Source organism: Phragmites australis, chromosome 16 (assembly GCF_958298935.1).
Source record: "Phragmites australis chromosome 16, lpPhrAust1.1, whole genome shotgun sequence".
In the NCBI taxonomy this organism is placed as follows: domain Eukaryota; kingdom Viridiplantae; phylum Streptophyta; class Magnoliopsida; order Poales; family Poaceae; genus Phragmites; species Phragmites australis.
In genome coordinates this window covers 17,721,327-17,736,800 of record NC_084936.1, presented here as the reverse complement: position 1 = coordinate 17,736,800, position 15,474 = coordinate 17,721,327, and the positions used below count along the sequence as shown (strand labels likewise).

The window sequence follows — 15,474 nt, the reverse complement described above, 5'->3', positions numbered from 1 at the left end:
TCCAAGACAAAATCCTTTTCGTGTATGTTTTTTGCTTGGCCTATTGGTCTCTATGTACAAACTCAAGTGACGCAGCCTTATGCATATCTGAAGCAAGACAACAAATTTGCACAAGCTCATTCAAGAATGATGGTAGAAGCCATTAGATACATAAAGGGATCAGAGATTAGGTAATTCTTGAACTAATGATTTGTGTACGTATTAGTAGTCCAAAAACATATTGGTTAAAAAGAAAATCACTCCTTGTTAGAGTATATGGTATAGGATACATAATGCTCCAGTTGTTATGATAGGATATGATTAGATTTTATCTTTTCTCTAGGGTTGCTTGATATCCAAGCCATATGTACTCTATATATTCCGCCCTCGATGCTCAATGCAATATACACAATATTCCACCAATCCTCGTACTCTTTAATGATATCACGAGTTTAGGTTCTAATCCTAGGCCATAAACCCTAGCTGCCACTAGCTTCCGCACCACGCGCCCCAAAGGAGATGGATCTCCATGATGTCCATCGGGGGCAGCATCGCCCGTACCTAAGGTTCACGCTGTTGATTGTGTTGATCGGCCACCATAGTGAGTCTTTTACCGATCCATTGATCGGGTTTTCCTCTCTCACCGGTCGTTGATCAGTATTTCTCTTTGGTTTTTTCGATCCAAGATCGGTTTGCGTCCCCCGCTGCTCATCGATTCCGCGCGCCTCTACTCTGACCTCGGCAACACCTCCACCGGCTAGCTCCTCCACTCGTGCGGCATGGCAATCGTGCAAAGAACGCGTGGGTGCGTGTGCGCCCTTTTCACGCTCTGCCACCCAGTTGCCTCCTCTGCATGCATCACCAACGTCGACTCCACCACCTGACCACGTCACCCGACCCACCATCGTCTTCATCCTCCACACGTCTCCACATGTCTGGACACCTCCACGTGCCTGGATCACGTCACTCCCACCGTCCACCGCCTGTCTCCACACGTCTGGACGCCTCTATGCGTCTATTCACGCCTTCGTCTGCACGCACCGAAGCGCCTCTGGTCGATCAACATCGCATGTCGCTCGACTCCCGCACGTCATCGACCACTTGCCTGGCTGCATCGACCACGTCGCACCTGCATTGACATATCGCGTCTGTCGTCCACGCCCCTGGTTCGATCTGGTCCTCACTCAGCACCACCGATCTGGCCATGAACCTGCCTGCCCTTACTCCATGTCATGCCCTCGACCACGTCACGTCACCCATCACGCTGGATCTTCCCAGTGTGCACCACGGCTTGCACCGCCAGTCTCCACGTGCCGTCACCAGCACATCATCGCCACCGGTTCATCGTCGTCACCTCCACTCGGGATGCCTATGCCTCGACCTACCTTCGCGCGCCCTCGGTCTGATCATTCGATAGCATGCAATTTGTCCCGGCCGATCAACAGTGGCTCCCGTCCTCCTCGTCCATGAGTATGCGCGTCTTCCCGAGCACCTGGTCTGCCACTGTGTCACCTTCTTCCAGCCGCAGTGCTACCGCCTGTGGTCGTGCCTCCACAGTGCCAATGCGCCCTCCCTAGCGTGGTTAAACCGAATGGAGGATCCCACCATCACCCTTCATCGCCATCGCGAACGCCACAACAGTTCGACTGACTAACGTCGCCTCTCTCGACTCTCGATGCGTTATGGCCTCAGTCATTGGTGCCCTTGGTCTTCATCATGCTGTTCGGGTGTTTCTCGAGCACCGCCACTATGCTTTCGGATCCCGCCGTCGCCGCTCCAGGACACTGGTTCTGCCTCTACTGCCTTTGTCCATCACAACCTCGTCGCCAACATCATAGTCTCCTCCTCGGTCTCTTCATCTACTCTGGCATTTGTGGGCTGCATCGGCATCTTCTCCTCCTCGCTGCTTTGCGCACCGCGATCGTTGTGGCCTTCTCTGCTGGTCCCGCAGACACTGGCGCATGGTTGGGATCCATACCTTCGCACACCCAGTACTGGCAACACCGGTGCGTGCCTTCATCCCCGATGCATTCCCGGGCCTAGCATACCCAGTGCACGCCTCATCCTCGACGGCCTGGGCTACATCGACCTCCTCTTCTATGATTGCCTCGTCTGTGTCACCATCTTCTTCCCTTGGGTCTCCTTACACCCATCACCATGGCGCCTTCTTGCACCCGTGGCTTCGTGTGTAGCTCCCTCGTCCACGGCAACCCCGACTATAGTTACGTCGACCACGACATCCAACGAACAGCATCCTCGACCACAGCTATTCGCCTCGCTCTCGGCTACCTCGACATCAGGCACAAAGGGCTACTATCCGTATGAGCAACTCGTCGGTTTCTCCAGCCACAACATTTGCATCACGCTGTTTCGACTGCGGGGGGATTTCATTCATTTTCCTCTCCAGTCTCATCATCTGCGATGCTCCCGCTGCGACTGCGAGGGGATGTTAGAGTATATTTTTCAGAGAGGGTTGCATTGGCTCGGCTGGCTGAGGATGAAGTGATGTGCACCGGGAATACACTGGAGCAATTTACACAGAGAAGAAGTTGGCTCGGATGGTTAAGGTATATTCACCGGAATGTCCGATGATGATGTTGCAGTATACACAGAGTATACAGTGCTCACAGAGATTTGAGTGGGGTTCCAATGGCTAGTTTGTGAGAGTGTACTCACCGGATGATCCGGTGTTAGTACTACTATTCTCACCGCCCGGTGTTAACAGCTTTTTAGAGTCGTTGTGTTAACGGCTAGTGTGCAAGTTTGAGGCTATAAATACTCCTCCACTCAGTCTTTTGAGTGTGCTGGAGTCTAGAGAAGTTTATATACACCTGAGAAGACATCCAAACCACCAAAGTGCTTAAAGTGATCATCCAAGGCGATTAAGCACACCATTAGAGAGTGATTAATGCTTATAGGCCTAAAGAGTATGTTGCTAGGTGATTACTTCCTAGAGCGTGGATCAAGGAATGATCTAATAGTGTACCTCTTGGTATGCCGGTACCTTGGAGTCTTGGTGACTCGTCGATAAGCTTGTTGACCCTTCGACTTGGTGTGGAGCGGCGGCAAGGCAATTGTGCGGGGACGCAAAGACCCTTGCCTTCGTGGCTCAATCTCCGAAGTGATCACGGCAGCAAGGAACCAGAAGAGAGGCTAGTGGTGAGACCTGTCCTTGGTGGCTTGGTGGCTCATCCAAATGGAGGCTTGTCTTTGTGACTTGGTGGGTCAAAGGTTGTGACCGGGTGTCGATCGGGAGCATATCCTTTGTAGAGCTCCAATGTGGACTAGGGGTAGCATTCATGTCATCGATACAACGGAAAAAAAATCCTTGTGCCGAGTTTGCTCTCTCTACTTTATTTACGTTTCGGCATTTACTTACTTGCAATTTGCCTTCTTAGATAGGTTGCAAGCGCTTTCATCGGTAGAGTAGACACACTAGATAAACCTAGAGCATATTTAGATATAAATTGATATAGGCTTATCTTGTGTTATTTCTTTGGAGCCAAAAAAGTTTTAAGTGTCTTAATTCACTCCCCCCCTCTCCTCTTAGGACGTCACCGATCCCTACAAGTGGTATCAGAGCCTCATACTCTTAATAGGCTTAAAATCCTAGAGTTGTGACGTCCGGGGTTAGGATGGATTCCTATAGTGCTCCACTTTTCGATGGCACTAATTTCCCTCGTTGAAAAATTCTAATGTCTTATTATTTGCAAGCCCGAGGGTTGGATGTTTGGAGAGTCACCGAGGAAGGGATGAAACCTCGCATCACCAACAAGGAGAGACAATTATATGCATTGGCCAAAAGTATCCTTTTATCATCTATATGTGTTGATGCATTCAATCGTGTTTATTCTCTCACCAATGCACATAATATTTGGAACAGTCTCATTGAAATATATGAAGGCACAAAGGATATGCGCAATAAAAAATATCATGTACTTGTTACTAAGCTTAATAGCATTAAGCAACTACCCTATGAAAATACTAATGACATATACTCACGTTTGAATATTTTTATCAATGAGATCAATGGGTTAGGTTTGACGCAAATTGAAGATGATCAAGTGGTGAGAAGAATACTTCAAGCTCTTCTTCCAAAGTACAAGTTGATCGTCTCTATCATCTACAACAACAATGACATCGAAAAGATGACTCCAAGTCAAATGCTTGGCAAGATCACCACCCATGAGATAACAATGAACATGAGGGTCGAAGCTTCTTCCTTATCCGACACCAAGAACCTTGTTCTCACAAGCAAGCAAGCTAAATGTCAACACATGAAGGCAAGGATAAGAAGACAAGAGTAAGAGTCAAGCTTAAGTGAAGATGATGATGATGAAGATGAAGATGAAGATGAAGAGAGCTATGAAGAAGATGAGCAAAGCACCTCAAGCGATAAAGAGATAGATCCCGAAGTCACCAAACTCATCTCACAAGTGGAGAAGAACATCAAGAAGATTAATGCCAAGCTTGATCACCCAATATCTATGAAGGACTTGGTCCAAACAATTGATCATGTTAAAAAGGAGAAGAAGAAGACCAAGAACAAGAGGGAGACAAAGGGAAGAGCCAAGGTATTCGCAAGCATAGAAAGATGGGTGAGCGACAATGAAGAGTCAAACTCAAGTGATGAAAGCTTCACCATCCTTCTCTCTAAGAAAAGCTCTTCCTCAAGGTCGTCATCATAGAAGTCGTCATTGCACAAGTCATCTCATAAGTGCCTTATGGCAAAAGGTATGAATAGTGATATAAGTGATGATGAATCCAGTGATGATTCTCCTTCATATGATAAACTCCTTCACTTGATCAATGAGCAATAAAGAACCCTTAAGAAACAATCTAAAGAGTTTAAGAAATTCAATGCACTTAATGATATTTGTGCTACTTTGTTTCTAATTATGAACAATTATTGTGCAAATTTAATTTGCTAAACAAGAAGCATGAAGAGCTTAAATCTAAATTTGAGTGCATTGAATCTCAAACTCTCTATTTAATTACAATCATAAGATAGATGCTTCCACTTCTTGTGATGATTTAATTGATTTATCTAGCTCACCCTTTTGCAATGAGATTTGTGTTGAGAATATTGTTGTAGAATCATCTAACAACCTCATTGCACAAGATAATGATGAGCTCAAGCAAGAAGTGGAGAAGCTCAAGGAGGACTTAGCGAGATTGAAGGGCAAAGGACATGTCCAACCTCCTCAAGATAATCGTGCTTTCATGGTGAAGAAGCTTGCGGAGGGATCAACCATGACATACTTCAAATGATATCAAGAATACCACAAGTTCTTCCAATGCAAGCAAGTGAGGAAAGAGACCAAGGAGAAGAAGAAGATCATGAACCTCTCCAACAAGACCTCCAACCTCTACACTAAGCCTAACTACAAGAACAAAATAAAGAGTAACCACTACAAGCTCAAGAATAAGGAAAATGGCAAAGTGGTTGCACACGTGGTTGGGAAGAAGGATCGGATGTGAAACCAACCCATTTATGTGCCCAAGGAAGTCATCACCAATATGAAAGAGCCTCAATCGGTTTGAGTTCCAAAGAAGACTTGAAGTCCGAAGCGACCATGTGGATTTGGAGGTTTGGCTTACAAGATGGAGTAAAGATTTAAGCAAAGAAGCCAAGTGTATAAGATTGGACGCATTGATGAAGAACATGAATATCATATACCCAAATTCTCATCTAAAGGTAAAAGAGGTAATGAAGCTAGATGCAAAATCCTTTTATTTGTGTAGCTCATTTGCCTTATCTAGCATTGCATAGGTTTATTTTTCTATTCATTGCAATGCCTAGTGTAGACTTTTATATGGTAGGTTGCTTGTGTTTCTCTCTAACCTATGAGCAACCTATATGGTTTATTAGTCGTAGATTATTTACATGGCACTAGTTTTACATTTGGTATCTTTTATGTGCCATGATCTAATCTATAGGATAAATATCCATTGTTATCAATAACAAGTGCATATATCTCACAAGTATTCAATACTTGTATGCACACATTTAGGATGAGTATATCCTATAGTTTGTAATTTTGAGACTAACATGTATTGCAAGTTGTATCTCTTGTGGTCTTATGGAGCAATCAACATGTCTCCGGAGGTATGCAATGATCAAACACTTCAATTGGTATCATTGTCAAATCTTTGTTCATTTAAACTACCTCCGTGCATAATATAGATTAAACTTCCTATCTTGACATATTGTCTAGTTGTGCATATATTTCTTTCTCATCATATGTATGCACACATATAGGAGGAGTTTAGACTATATTATGTGAGTTTCATGAATTATAATCCATGTGCTTTCATAGCTTTCAATTAGTATCATTACAATTGGTATCATTTTTAATTGGTTCATGATTTTTGAAGCTCTCTCCCAAGTGCTCTAATGTTTTTCCCTTTAAGTTCAACATGTGAATATAGTCCTTTTTGTAAGATTGTTGACAAAAGGGGAGAAGTTTGACAACCAAAGCAAGAAATGCAAGATGAACTATGTGGGGAGATTGTAGCAAAGTGCAAGATACATGAAGGTTAACAAAAGGGTATAAGCTCTTGCTTAGGTCAATCAAGGTAGATAGTGGCAATAGGAGAAAGGGGGAGCCACAACATAAGAGGGACAAAGTGGGTAAGAATATACATCCAAGCAAAGAGGTATGGTTTTGAGAACTTTTTGAATTCATGTAGATCTCAATTGGTATCTGTCGGAGGATGAACTCCTGTCGCAGGGATCCCCAGAGACCCCTTTTTAGAGATTCGGCCGGGGGATGATCCTGAATGAGTTTGTCGGAGAAATAAATGGAAGTGGAAATAAATGCAACGGCCGGTGGTGGGAGATGGTCGACCTAGTGCAAAGAGAAACAAATGCACCGGAGTTTAGACAGGTTCGGGCCGCACGGGGGTGTAATACCCTACTCCTGTTTGGATGCAATATCCTTCCTCAAAGGGAATCCCTCAGGGATATATCTGGTTACAAGAATATATTGTCTAACTGAGAGCTTGAGGCTCCCTTGCTCTAGCTCTGCTCAAGCTTGCTTGTGGTGTTCTTCGGATGATGTCTTCGATCGTCTCGATCTGTCTTCGAATGTTTTCTTGTGTGTCTTTGTCTCTTTTTCCTTGATCCCCTTCGCCCTTTTTTGATCTTCTGTCCTCGATGGTCCTGTGTTGTCCATCCCTTCCTTTTATACGCTCGCCGACCACGACTTACCCCAAATGGGAAAGAGGGGGCTCAAGTTCCAAGACGCCACGACTGAGAAAGGCATCATCATTCCCTATGGGCGAAGTAACAGGGGCGGTGGAAAAACGCGGCGCGCATCCGACCACCCGTCACTGTGGATGTCCTGGCGCCGTTGAGAGGGCCCACCGGGCGGCCACAGAAGCACCCGGCGCGCCCACTCTGTCTTGTTCTTCTGCCAGGGCAGGGTGGCAGGCGGAATGCTTTGATCCTGGCAACGTTATCCCGAGATACCCTGGATGATACGAGACGGGACCCGTGCAATTAATGGACCCACGCCCCCTGCCAAAGCATGGCAGGGACTGACACTGCGGTGGGAGCAGTTGGGGATGTCAGGATGTCAAGATGTCAGGCCGCGCATGCCCATTAAATGTGGCCTCGGACCTTTGATTGGTTGACGCCTCGTCGACGGGTCCTTCTGGGTCGTCGGGGCATCGGGTGTTCTCGCGCGAACCTTCGGCGAACCGAGTGCTCGGGGGCTGCCACGTGCAGCCCCGAGCACTCTCTCCCGAGCACTTCTGTAGAACCTTCGGGGAACCGAGCGCTCAGGAGCTGCCACGTGCAGCCCCAAGCACTTCTGTAGAACTTTCGGGGAACCGAGCGCTCGGGGGCTGCCACGTGCAGCCCCGAGCACTCTCTCCCGAGCACTTGGCTCTTCGGCCCATCGGGGGACTATGGTACTCAGGGGCGAGCGGGCACCTCCCCGAGCACTTTCTTCCCGGTACTTGGACTCTGCGGGTCATCGGGGAACTGGGGTGCTCGGGGACCAGAGGCTGTGGCCCCGAGCACCTTCTCCCGAAACTTAGATTTTCCTCATCCTACATGAGGGACCTCGCGGGATGGTGACACGTGGCGGACGGCTGGCCTGGTCTCGGGACTCAGGGACCCCCGGTTCCTGATACACCGACAGTATCATTTGCCTCTTGCTTTGGTTGTGTTGTCATCAATCACCAAAAGGGAGAAGATTGTAGCGAAAATTGCCCTATTAGGTCATGATTGTGATTTTGGTGATTAATGACAATATAGTCAATGGGACTAATATGTTTGTCAAGTATGTCTCATGGATACAATACATGAAGAAGCCACTGAAGCCGGGACAAACTTGTAGATTCCAGCCAGCGATAAACACGATCAGCCGAGGGAATCACACACGCGAGGAACACGCACAGAGGAAGCTAACAAGCAGAACACAGAAAAGGAACACACGCAAAAGTCTTTGCGGCACTACCTATGCCTTTTCCTTGTTTTTTTTTTTAATCTTCTAAATACTAACTACATGCTTATTATAGACAGAAGTCACTAACTAAAACATGCAGATCTGCACACACGTACTAACTTAACTTCCCTTCCTGGCCGTTCTACGACGTGCACCACTAGCCGCACGAACCGGACAACACATGACTAGCCAAAGCCTATCCTAATGCATCTACATGCTAACAACTCGTTCACGTCCAACAGCAAACTCGTAAGTACTAAGTCCACCGACGATGCATGCGTCCATGCAAACAGCTTTACCTTTTCCTGCTCTTGAACGTGCGCCACGGCTCAACAAGCACCTGTCTGCAACCACATGCAAAGCTAGCTCCCATGACACAAACGTGCACTCAACTCCTGGCTCCCGATCCACTCACTACTCACTGTCGATCGGCACACAATGCCATGCAGCACGCTCTCAAACTAACTTAGACACTTGCCTGCTCGAAGCTACACTGACACGTGAACACAACTAACATACTACTAATGAAAAACAACAAGATTAATCTAACAAAACTTTGGTTGAATTGGAAAAAGTCCCAGGAAAAATGACAACACCGGATGGTCTGATGTTCACATAGTTAAACACACCAGAGCATTGTATCTAGAGACATTTGACCTCACCGGAAAGTCCGGTGCAAAGTGTTTGCTAAACACCGGAGCATTTCTTAGTGACACATGGGCAAAATGGACACAAGTGTTACGTCGGATGGTCCGGTGTGAATGAAGTGCACACACCGAACAATGAACAATGCAAAGATGAAGAAGAAACAGAAGACCCCACCGGATAGTCTGGTGATTGATTTGAACACACCGGAGAAAAGCACTGGAGTATTGTTGACAAAGGAGAGAATGCAGTGACCTCACCGGAAGTTCTAGTGCTCTGAAGATGTGTACATCGGAGCATATTTTCCAGAGAGGGTTGCATTGGCTCGTCTGGCTGAGGATAACTCACCGGATGGTCCAGTGATGAAATGATATTCACCGGGAATACACCGGAGCAATTTACACAGAGAAGAAGTTGGCTCGGATGGTTAAGGTATATTCACCGGAATGTCCGGTGATGATGTTGCAGTATACACCGGAGTATACGGTGTTCACAAAGATTTGAGTGGGGTTTCAATGGCTAGTTTGTGAGAGTGTACTCACCGGATGATCCGGTGTTAGTACTACTATTCTCACCGCTCGGTGTTAACTTTTTAGAGTCGTTAGGTTAACAACTAGTGCGCGAGTTTGAGGCTATAAATACCCCTCCATTTAGTCTTTTGAGTGTGCTGGAGTCTAGAGAAGTTCATATACACCTGAGAAGACATCCAAGCCATCAAAGTACTTAAAGTGATCATTAAAGATAATTAAGCACACCATTAGAGAGTGATTAGGCCTAGAGAGTGTGTTGCTAGGTGATTGCTGTCTAGAGAGTGGATCAAAGAGTGATCCAACAGTGTACCTTTTGGTACGCCGGTACCTTGGAGTTTTGGTGACTCGCTGGCAAGCTTGTTGACCCTCCGACTTGGTGTGAAGCGGCGGCAAGACAATTGTGCGGGGACGCGAAAACCCTTGCCTTCGTGGCTCAAGCACCGAAACGATCACGGCGCCAAGGAACCGGAAGAGAGGCTAGTGATGAGACCTTGCCTTGGTAACTTGGTGGCTTGGTGGTTCATCTGGGTGGAGGCTTTGTCTTTGCGATTTGGTGACTCAAAAGCTGTGACCAGGTATCGACCGGGAGCATATCTTTTGTAGAGCTCCAACATGAACTAGAGGTGGCATTTATGTCATTGATACAATGGGAAAAAATCCTTATACCGAGTTTACTCTCTTTACTTTATTTACGTTTTCGTATTTACTTACTTGCAATTTACCTTCTTAGATAGGTTACAAGCTTTTTGATCAGTAGAATAGACACAATAGATAAATTTAGAGTACATTTAGATAGAAATTGATATAGACTTATCTTGTGTTGTTTTTTAGAACCGAAATAGTTTTAAATGTCCTAATTTAACCCCCCCCCCCCCCTCCCGCCCGCCCCTCTTAGGACGTCACTGATCCCTACAGTCATCAACGACAAAGTGAATGACCCAGAGGAGATCAACTATCAGCCAAAGGGAGGCCCGAAGGTGCCCACCATTAGGCCTAAGGGTTGGCCGACACGCGGGGTTAAAGACACATGTCACGTCATGGTCGATATAACAGTTGTAATAGTGTAGTAATTATAATACCTTCCAAAGAATAAGGGCATTAATGTAATAGTGATTAGGGTGGTTGAGATATAGCTATAAATACCCTCACCCCAACTGATGTGATGGAGATGAACAATCAATATACCATTAATTGAGAATTATACGAGTATTGTTCATTGTGTTATGATCAAGATCTCAATAAATATAAGTTACGTGACTCCCCTTGGATTCTACAAACAGTTTCATGTGGTGTAGCCTGCTGTAGGCTCAGTGGTATATGGTTGAGATTGCGTTGTAGACATTAGTGTTTAGTAGGTGGTGCTGAACTTGGTGATCATGGCATTGAAGAACACTCCTTTGAGTACTTTGGCAAGTTGAACTGTGCTCTTTTCTCAGAAAAGTCTGGAGATCGCTGGTATACAACTGAAGCAGCATGGATCAGGATGCCAGCCGTCAGACCCCAGATTATATACTTATGGTTCCCTTTCTCATAATTGAAGTGATGAATTGTGAAGGGCTGCCCCATCCATTCTAGCTCCTTGGATGTCCTGTTCTCATCCTGGACCATTCAACACATATGGATCAAGGAATAAATAGCATTGAGCATAATCCAAGGTATCAAGGAAAATGGAACAGCTTCCTTTTGTCTTTATTTGCAAACAATCAATAATTCTATATGTCAACCTATCATAGTTTGTTATTCTGGAAAGTAAGAGATACAGAATATCATGTCAGGACAAATTACAATAGTATGGTAGCACTTAACATGTTTTATCAGTAAACTAGTTTGTTTTTGTGGTAAATGGCAAAGATTAACATGTTTTATCAGTAAACTAGTTTGTTTTTGTGGTAAATGGCAAAGACAGTTATACACTAATAATTACCATCTTATAAAAGAAAAAATATATGATAAATCTTACACAGCCCATAGTTAGCATGGCAAGAGCAGAAAGGTACAAACCTTGAGGAACATCTCCAGGGGTACATCAAAAATGTCGTCCACCTCAGCAACATTAAGAACAGGTCTAAACGCTTGTACGTCTGAAAGTATGCCAACAACAGGAACAACTACCAGAAGATGCTGCCAAAGACATGAAGAAATTCAATAGTGATGAGTCTTAAGAATTATTATTATTATTGAATTACAGTCTACAACTTCAAAGAGGTTTAAGTTGTATACATATTCTATAATAAAAAGAGTGAGGCACATCAGGATTCACCAGGATTTGCCATTCCATGTGTCACTGACATATGGGACCACATGTCAGGTGGGAATCCTGAAATGAACTTCTTTCGGTTGGCAAATTATGTATGCAAGTGTTGCAGTGAAAGGAAGGGAACTCCAGACCTACTTGATTAGACACTACAGATTCTACAGCTAAATTTTAGGAGCTTAGCTTCTGCTCTATATCTGAATGATTGGATCATTCGCAAAAAAAAAATGATATGGATCGACATAACTAGCATGACCTTGTCTATGAGTTTCACATTATTCTCATCTTCATGTGATGATGTGATAAGTACCGCAGCAATCATAAGAGACATTTGACAAGTATGGTTTAAAGACAAAATTCAACAAACAAAGCATTGACAGATCAATGATAGGGCTAACATGTATACTGTATGCCTTAACCAAATCTTAAACAAGACCACCAAGACTAAGAAAATAACCATGTGTATGACTCCTTAAAAACAAATACAATGTGCACCATCTTAACAAGCTGCATAGTTCAAACATAGCCATTGCAGCACAATTTAGTTGACAACATATCACAAAATCATTTTTTTCATATTTCAGATTGGTATAGCATTTGCTATGCAACTAGTCCAATAGAAATTATGATGGTAAGGCAGGACATTGGAAGGATAAAAATATGACTTCCTATGTAATGCAAAAAGATTGCTGTCCTGGAGTAAAAAAATTGATTAATAATCGAGATCCGGTAAAAAAGGATTCTTGAAAGAATAGCCTATGATATGATTCTCAATAAATCTATAAGCAGATCCTGAGTGAAGTTAGTTTAGCTGCACACATGTGTTTGGTTCCAACATCTGAACAAGAAAAAGAGAAAAGTCCTATGCTTTTTGATTGATGCACCAAATTTGAAAAACATTTCCACAGGGATTCAAATGGGAACAAAAGGAACTGTACTTTGGACAAGAAGTGTTCAAGAGAAGTAACGACAGTTACTAGAGCTGGATCAAGCCCTATCTCCTCCTTTGACTCCCTTAATGCTGTTGCTGCATCATCAGCATCACCCTCCTCGGCCTTTCCTCCTGGTAATGCAACTTCCCCTGAAAATCCCAGATGGAGGAAACAAAATCATAAATAAATGCATATAAGTGGTTATCCGTCATCTTCGTCATAAACCTAATCAAGTCTTCGCCTACCCTTTTTCATGTATCTCAAAGTAAGCTATGCTCGAATGAACTGTAGGTTAAACATGGATCAGCTCACTTGCACAAGCTGATTTGAGCTAAGCAAGCTCTCTAACTCAAACCAAAGATAGGACCAAACCACTCATGTCTGAGACAAATCTAGAAGCTTGGGGGTGAGCTTGATTCTCCAAATGTAAAAGGTATGGCAAGCCTAATCTGAACAGAGCAGAAAGGTAGGTTGGCTCTACCTGGAATTAAGGTGCCCTCGGCTTATTTCATTTCAGGAACAAACCAAAGTTAATTATAATTCCTGAACTCAAGCCTTGTCCTAAGCCAGGGCAATAAGGGCACCTAGTGTAATGCCACTCCTGCAGTTTCTTTGATTCTCAATTCAATACTCCATCACTTAATTTATTTGATATGCCTGAAACAACTATTGCCAACATGGTATGCGGAAACAAAAGCTAAAATTTTCTTGACACCTAAGTATTTTTGTCTCAACTCCTAATCTTGAAATTGCAACTTGCATCCAAAGATCCCAGGTACATCCTTTTTTAACTTTATAATTTTGTGCCACATCACAACAAGTATTGAATAGTTTGATGCGGGACATGTTTCGAGTGGAGGACATGCAGGGATGTGCATGCAGCTGCCTGGTCTATCCACAGGGTCGTGGTGGGTGAAAGCTCCCTTATTCTAAAAAATGTATGGTCCATTTCTGACCTACTATCTATCACAAATCACCAACAAGTTATCATCCTGTCACGTTTTATAGAAAACAAATGCCTCTTTTGTTTCTAAATTACAATAAATGATCACCAAAACTTTGGAAGTCCTGCTATGCTTTTAGATCAAAGTGCATCAAAGACTCCGATTTATGAAAGTCTGAACAGGACATGATCCTAAAAGAGCAGCCTCACAAGCATTAAACTAACTTTTTTTAACACCATGGTGAGGGTCGAATAATCACTTGAAACACTACTAAAAGAAACCGAAATTACTACTAGGTTCTGTTCCAATTTTTGGCCTGTAACCCAATCCTCTGGCTCATTTCAAGTTACCAAAATTTGCAGAACTACATGCTGAACCCTAAGCCTCTACCCACTGCGTAGATTGACACATTGTCCATCACAAACACTACTAACATTGGGCCAAGATTCGGATCGATCGCGCAGAAGAGGGGAAGCGAGCGACAGAGCAAGATGCTCACCGGAGTGGGTGGAGAGGGAGGACGATCGCTTGGTGAGGAGTACGCGGAGCTCGCCGGCGCCCCCCCGGAAGATGCAGACCAGCACGGCGGCCCTCCGCGGCCGGAACAGCTCGCCGGCGGCGGGGGTCACCGCGGGGGAGGGGTCGTACGGGGAGGGCCCCGGCCGGTGAAGCCTCAGCCGGCGGATGAGCGCCTCGATGTCCGCGCTGGGGTCCTCCAGCTCCTTCCCCTCCATAGCGGCGGGAGCTGGGAATCGGAGGAGTTGGTGGGAGCGGCGGAGGGTTTTCTTTGGCCGACAGCGTTCGATGGGTTTGTCTGATCAGCCACGATTTGCCACGTGGCCCACGTTTGAACAAGCTCGGCTGTTGTGGGCCAATCTTTGATTCATCATGGCGCTTTGGTGTGCTAGATTTTTTGAATCTAATGTTCTGCTTCATTCATTTTCGTTTACTGATCACTTTGACTTTGAATTAATACTATTGTTTAACCGATATAAAAGCTTAATCAATCAATGCGGAAGAGTGGCATTTAATTACGTAAAAGTGAGAAGGCCCTCGTTTGACTTTCATTGTTTCAACTTTGATCGAGAATAATTTTTCTAATATTTAGTTAAGTAAATCTTGGTTTCAGAAAAAGTTAAGTGAAACGAAAAGGGCATACATTTGCCATATAAACTACTTTAATTAACTATATGGACACATATTTATGGAAAAACTATTGTTGAAGTTTTAATAGAAGTAACAAATTTTAGGTGTGTTTGGTTGGGGATGAGAGTGAATGGGATATGGCAATCTATTTTTTTTTTAAGGCGTTTGGTTGGAAGGGAGTGGATGTGACCATCCGATTTTTGAGAATATTTTTCAAATATGTTGGATGGAGTGATCCATTCATTTTGATCGGATGAGGCTATTCACTTTGACTCATCATGATCACTAGTAAAATAATTAGTGATAATTAGCATGTTGTATTGCTAATTAATATTTATTACTATGAGATTATGGTTGTTAAGTGTTAGTGTGTTTATTAGTGCATTATTGGTGTGTCGATTAGAGTACGATTATTGATAATTAGCCTATTTTGTTATTAATTAGTAATTACTATGATAAGAGTATCATTAATAAGTATTAATATGTGTTGATTAGTGTATGGTTAACCATTATTATTTAAAATTAAGAAATATAATTTAGTTAATTACTCTCATCCTATCCACCTTTATCCCTACAACTAAACAGAAA

The 15,474-nt window shown here is 44.1% G+C and overlaps 1 protein-coding gene across 1 annotated transcript; it reads right to left on the bottom strand.

The window, feature by feature from the left end:
• Positions 1–10,775: 10,775 nt before the first annotated feature.
• LOC133896203 (nudix hydrolase 15, mitochondrial-like) lies at positions 10,776–14,547 on the bottom strand. The gene is made up of 4 exons (XM_062336757.1): positions 14,240–14,547; positions 12,803–12,945; positions 11,612–11,731; positions 10,776–11,209 (listed from the first exon to the last, which is right to left on the bottom strand). Exons 1-4 carry the CDS (start codon positions 14,472–14,474, stop codon positions 10,985–10,987), a joined length of 723 nt encoding a protein of 240 aa, XP_062192741.1. The 5' UTR covers positions 14,475–14,547; the 3' UTR covers positions 10,776–10,984.
• Positions 14,548–15,474: the final 927 nt, after the last annotated feature.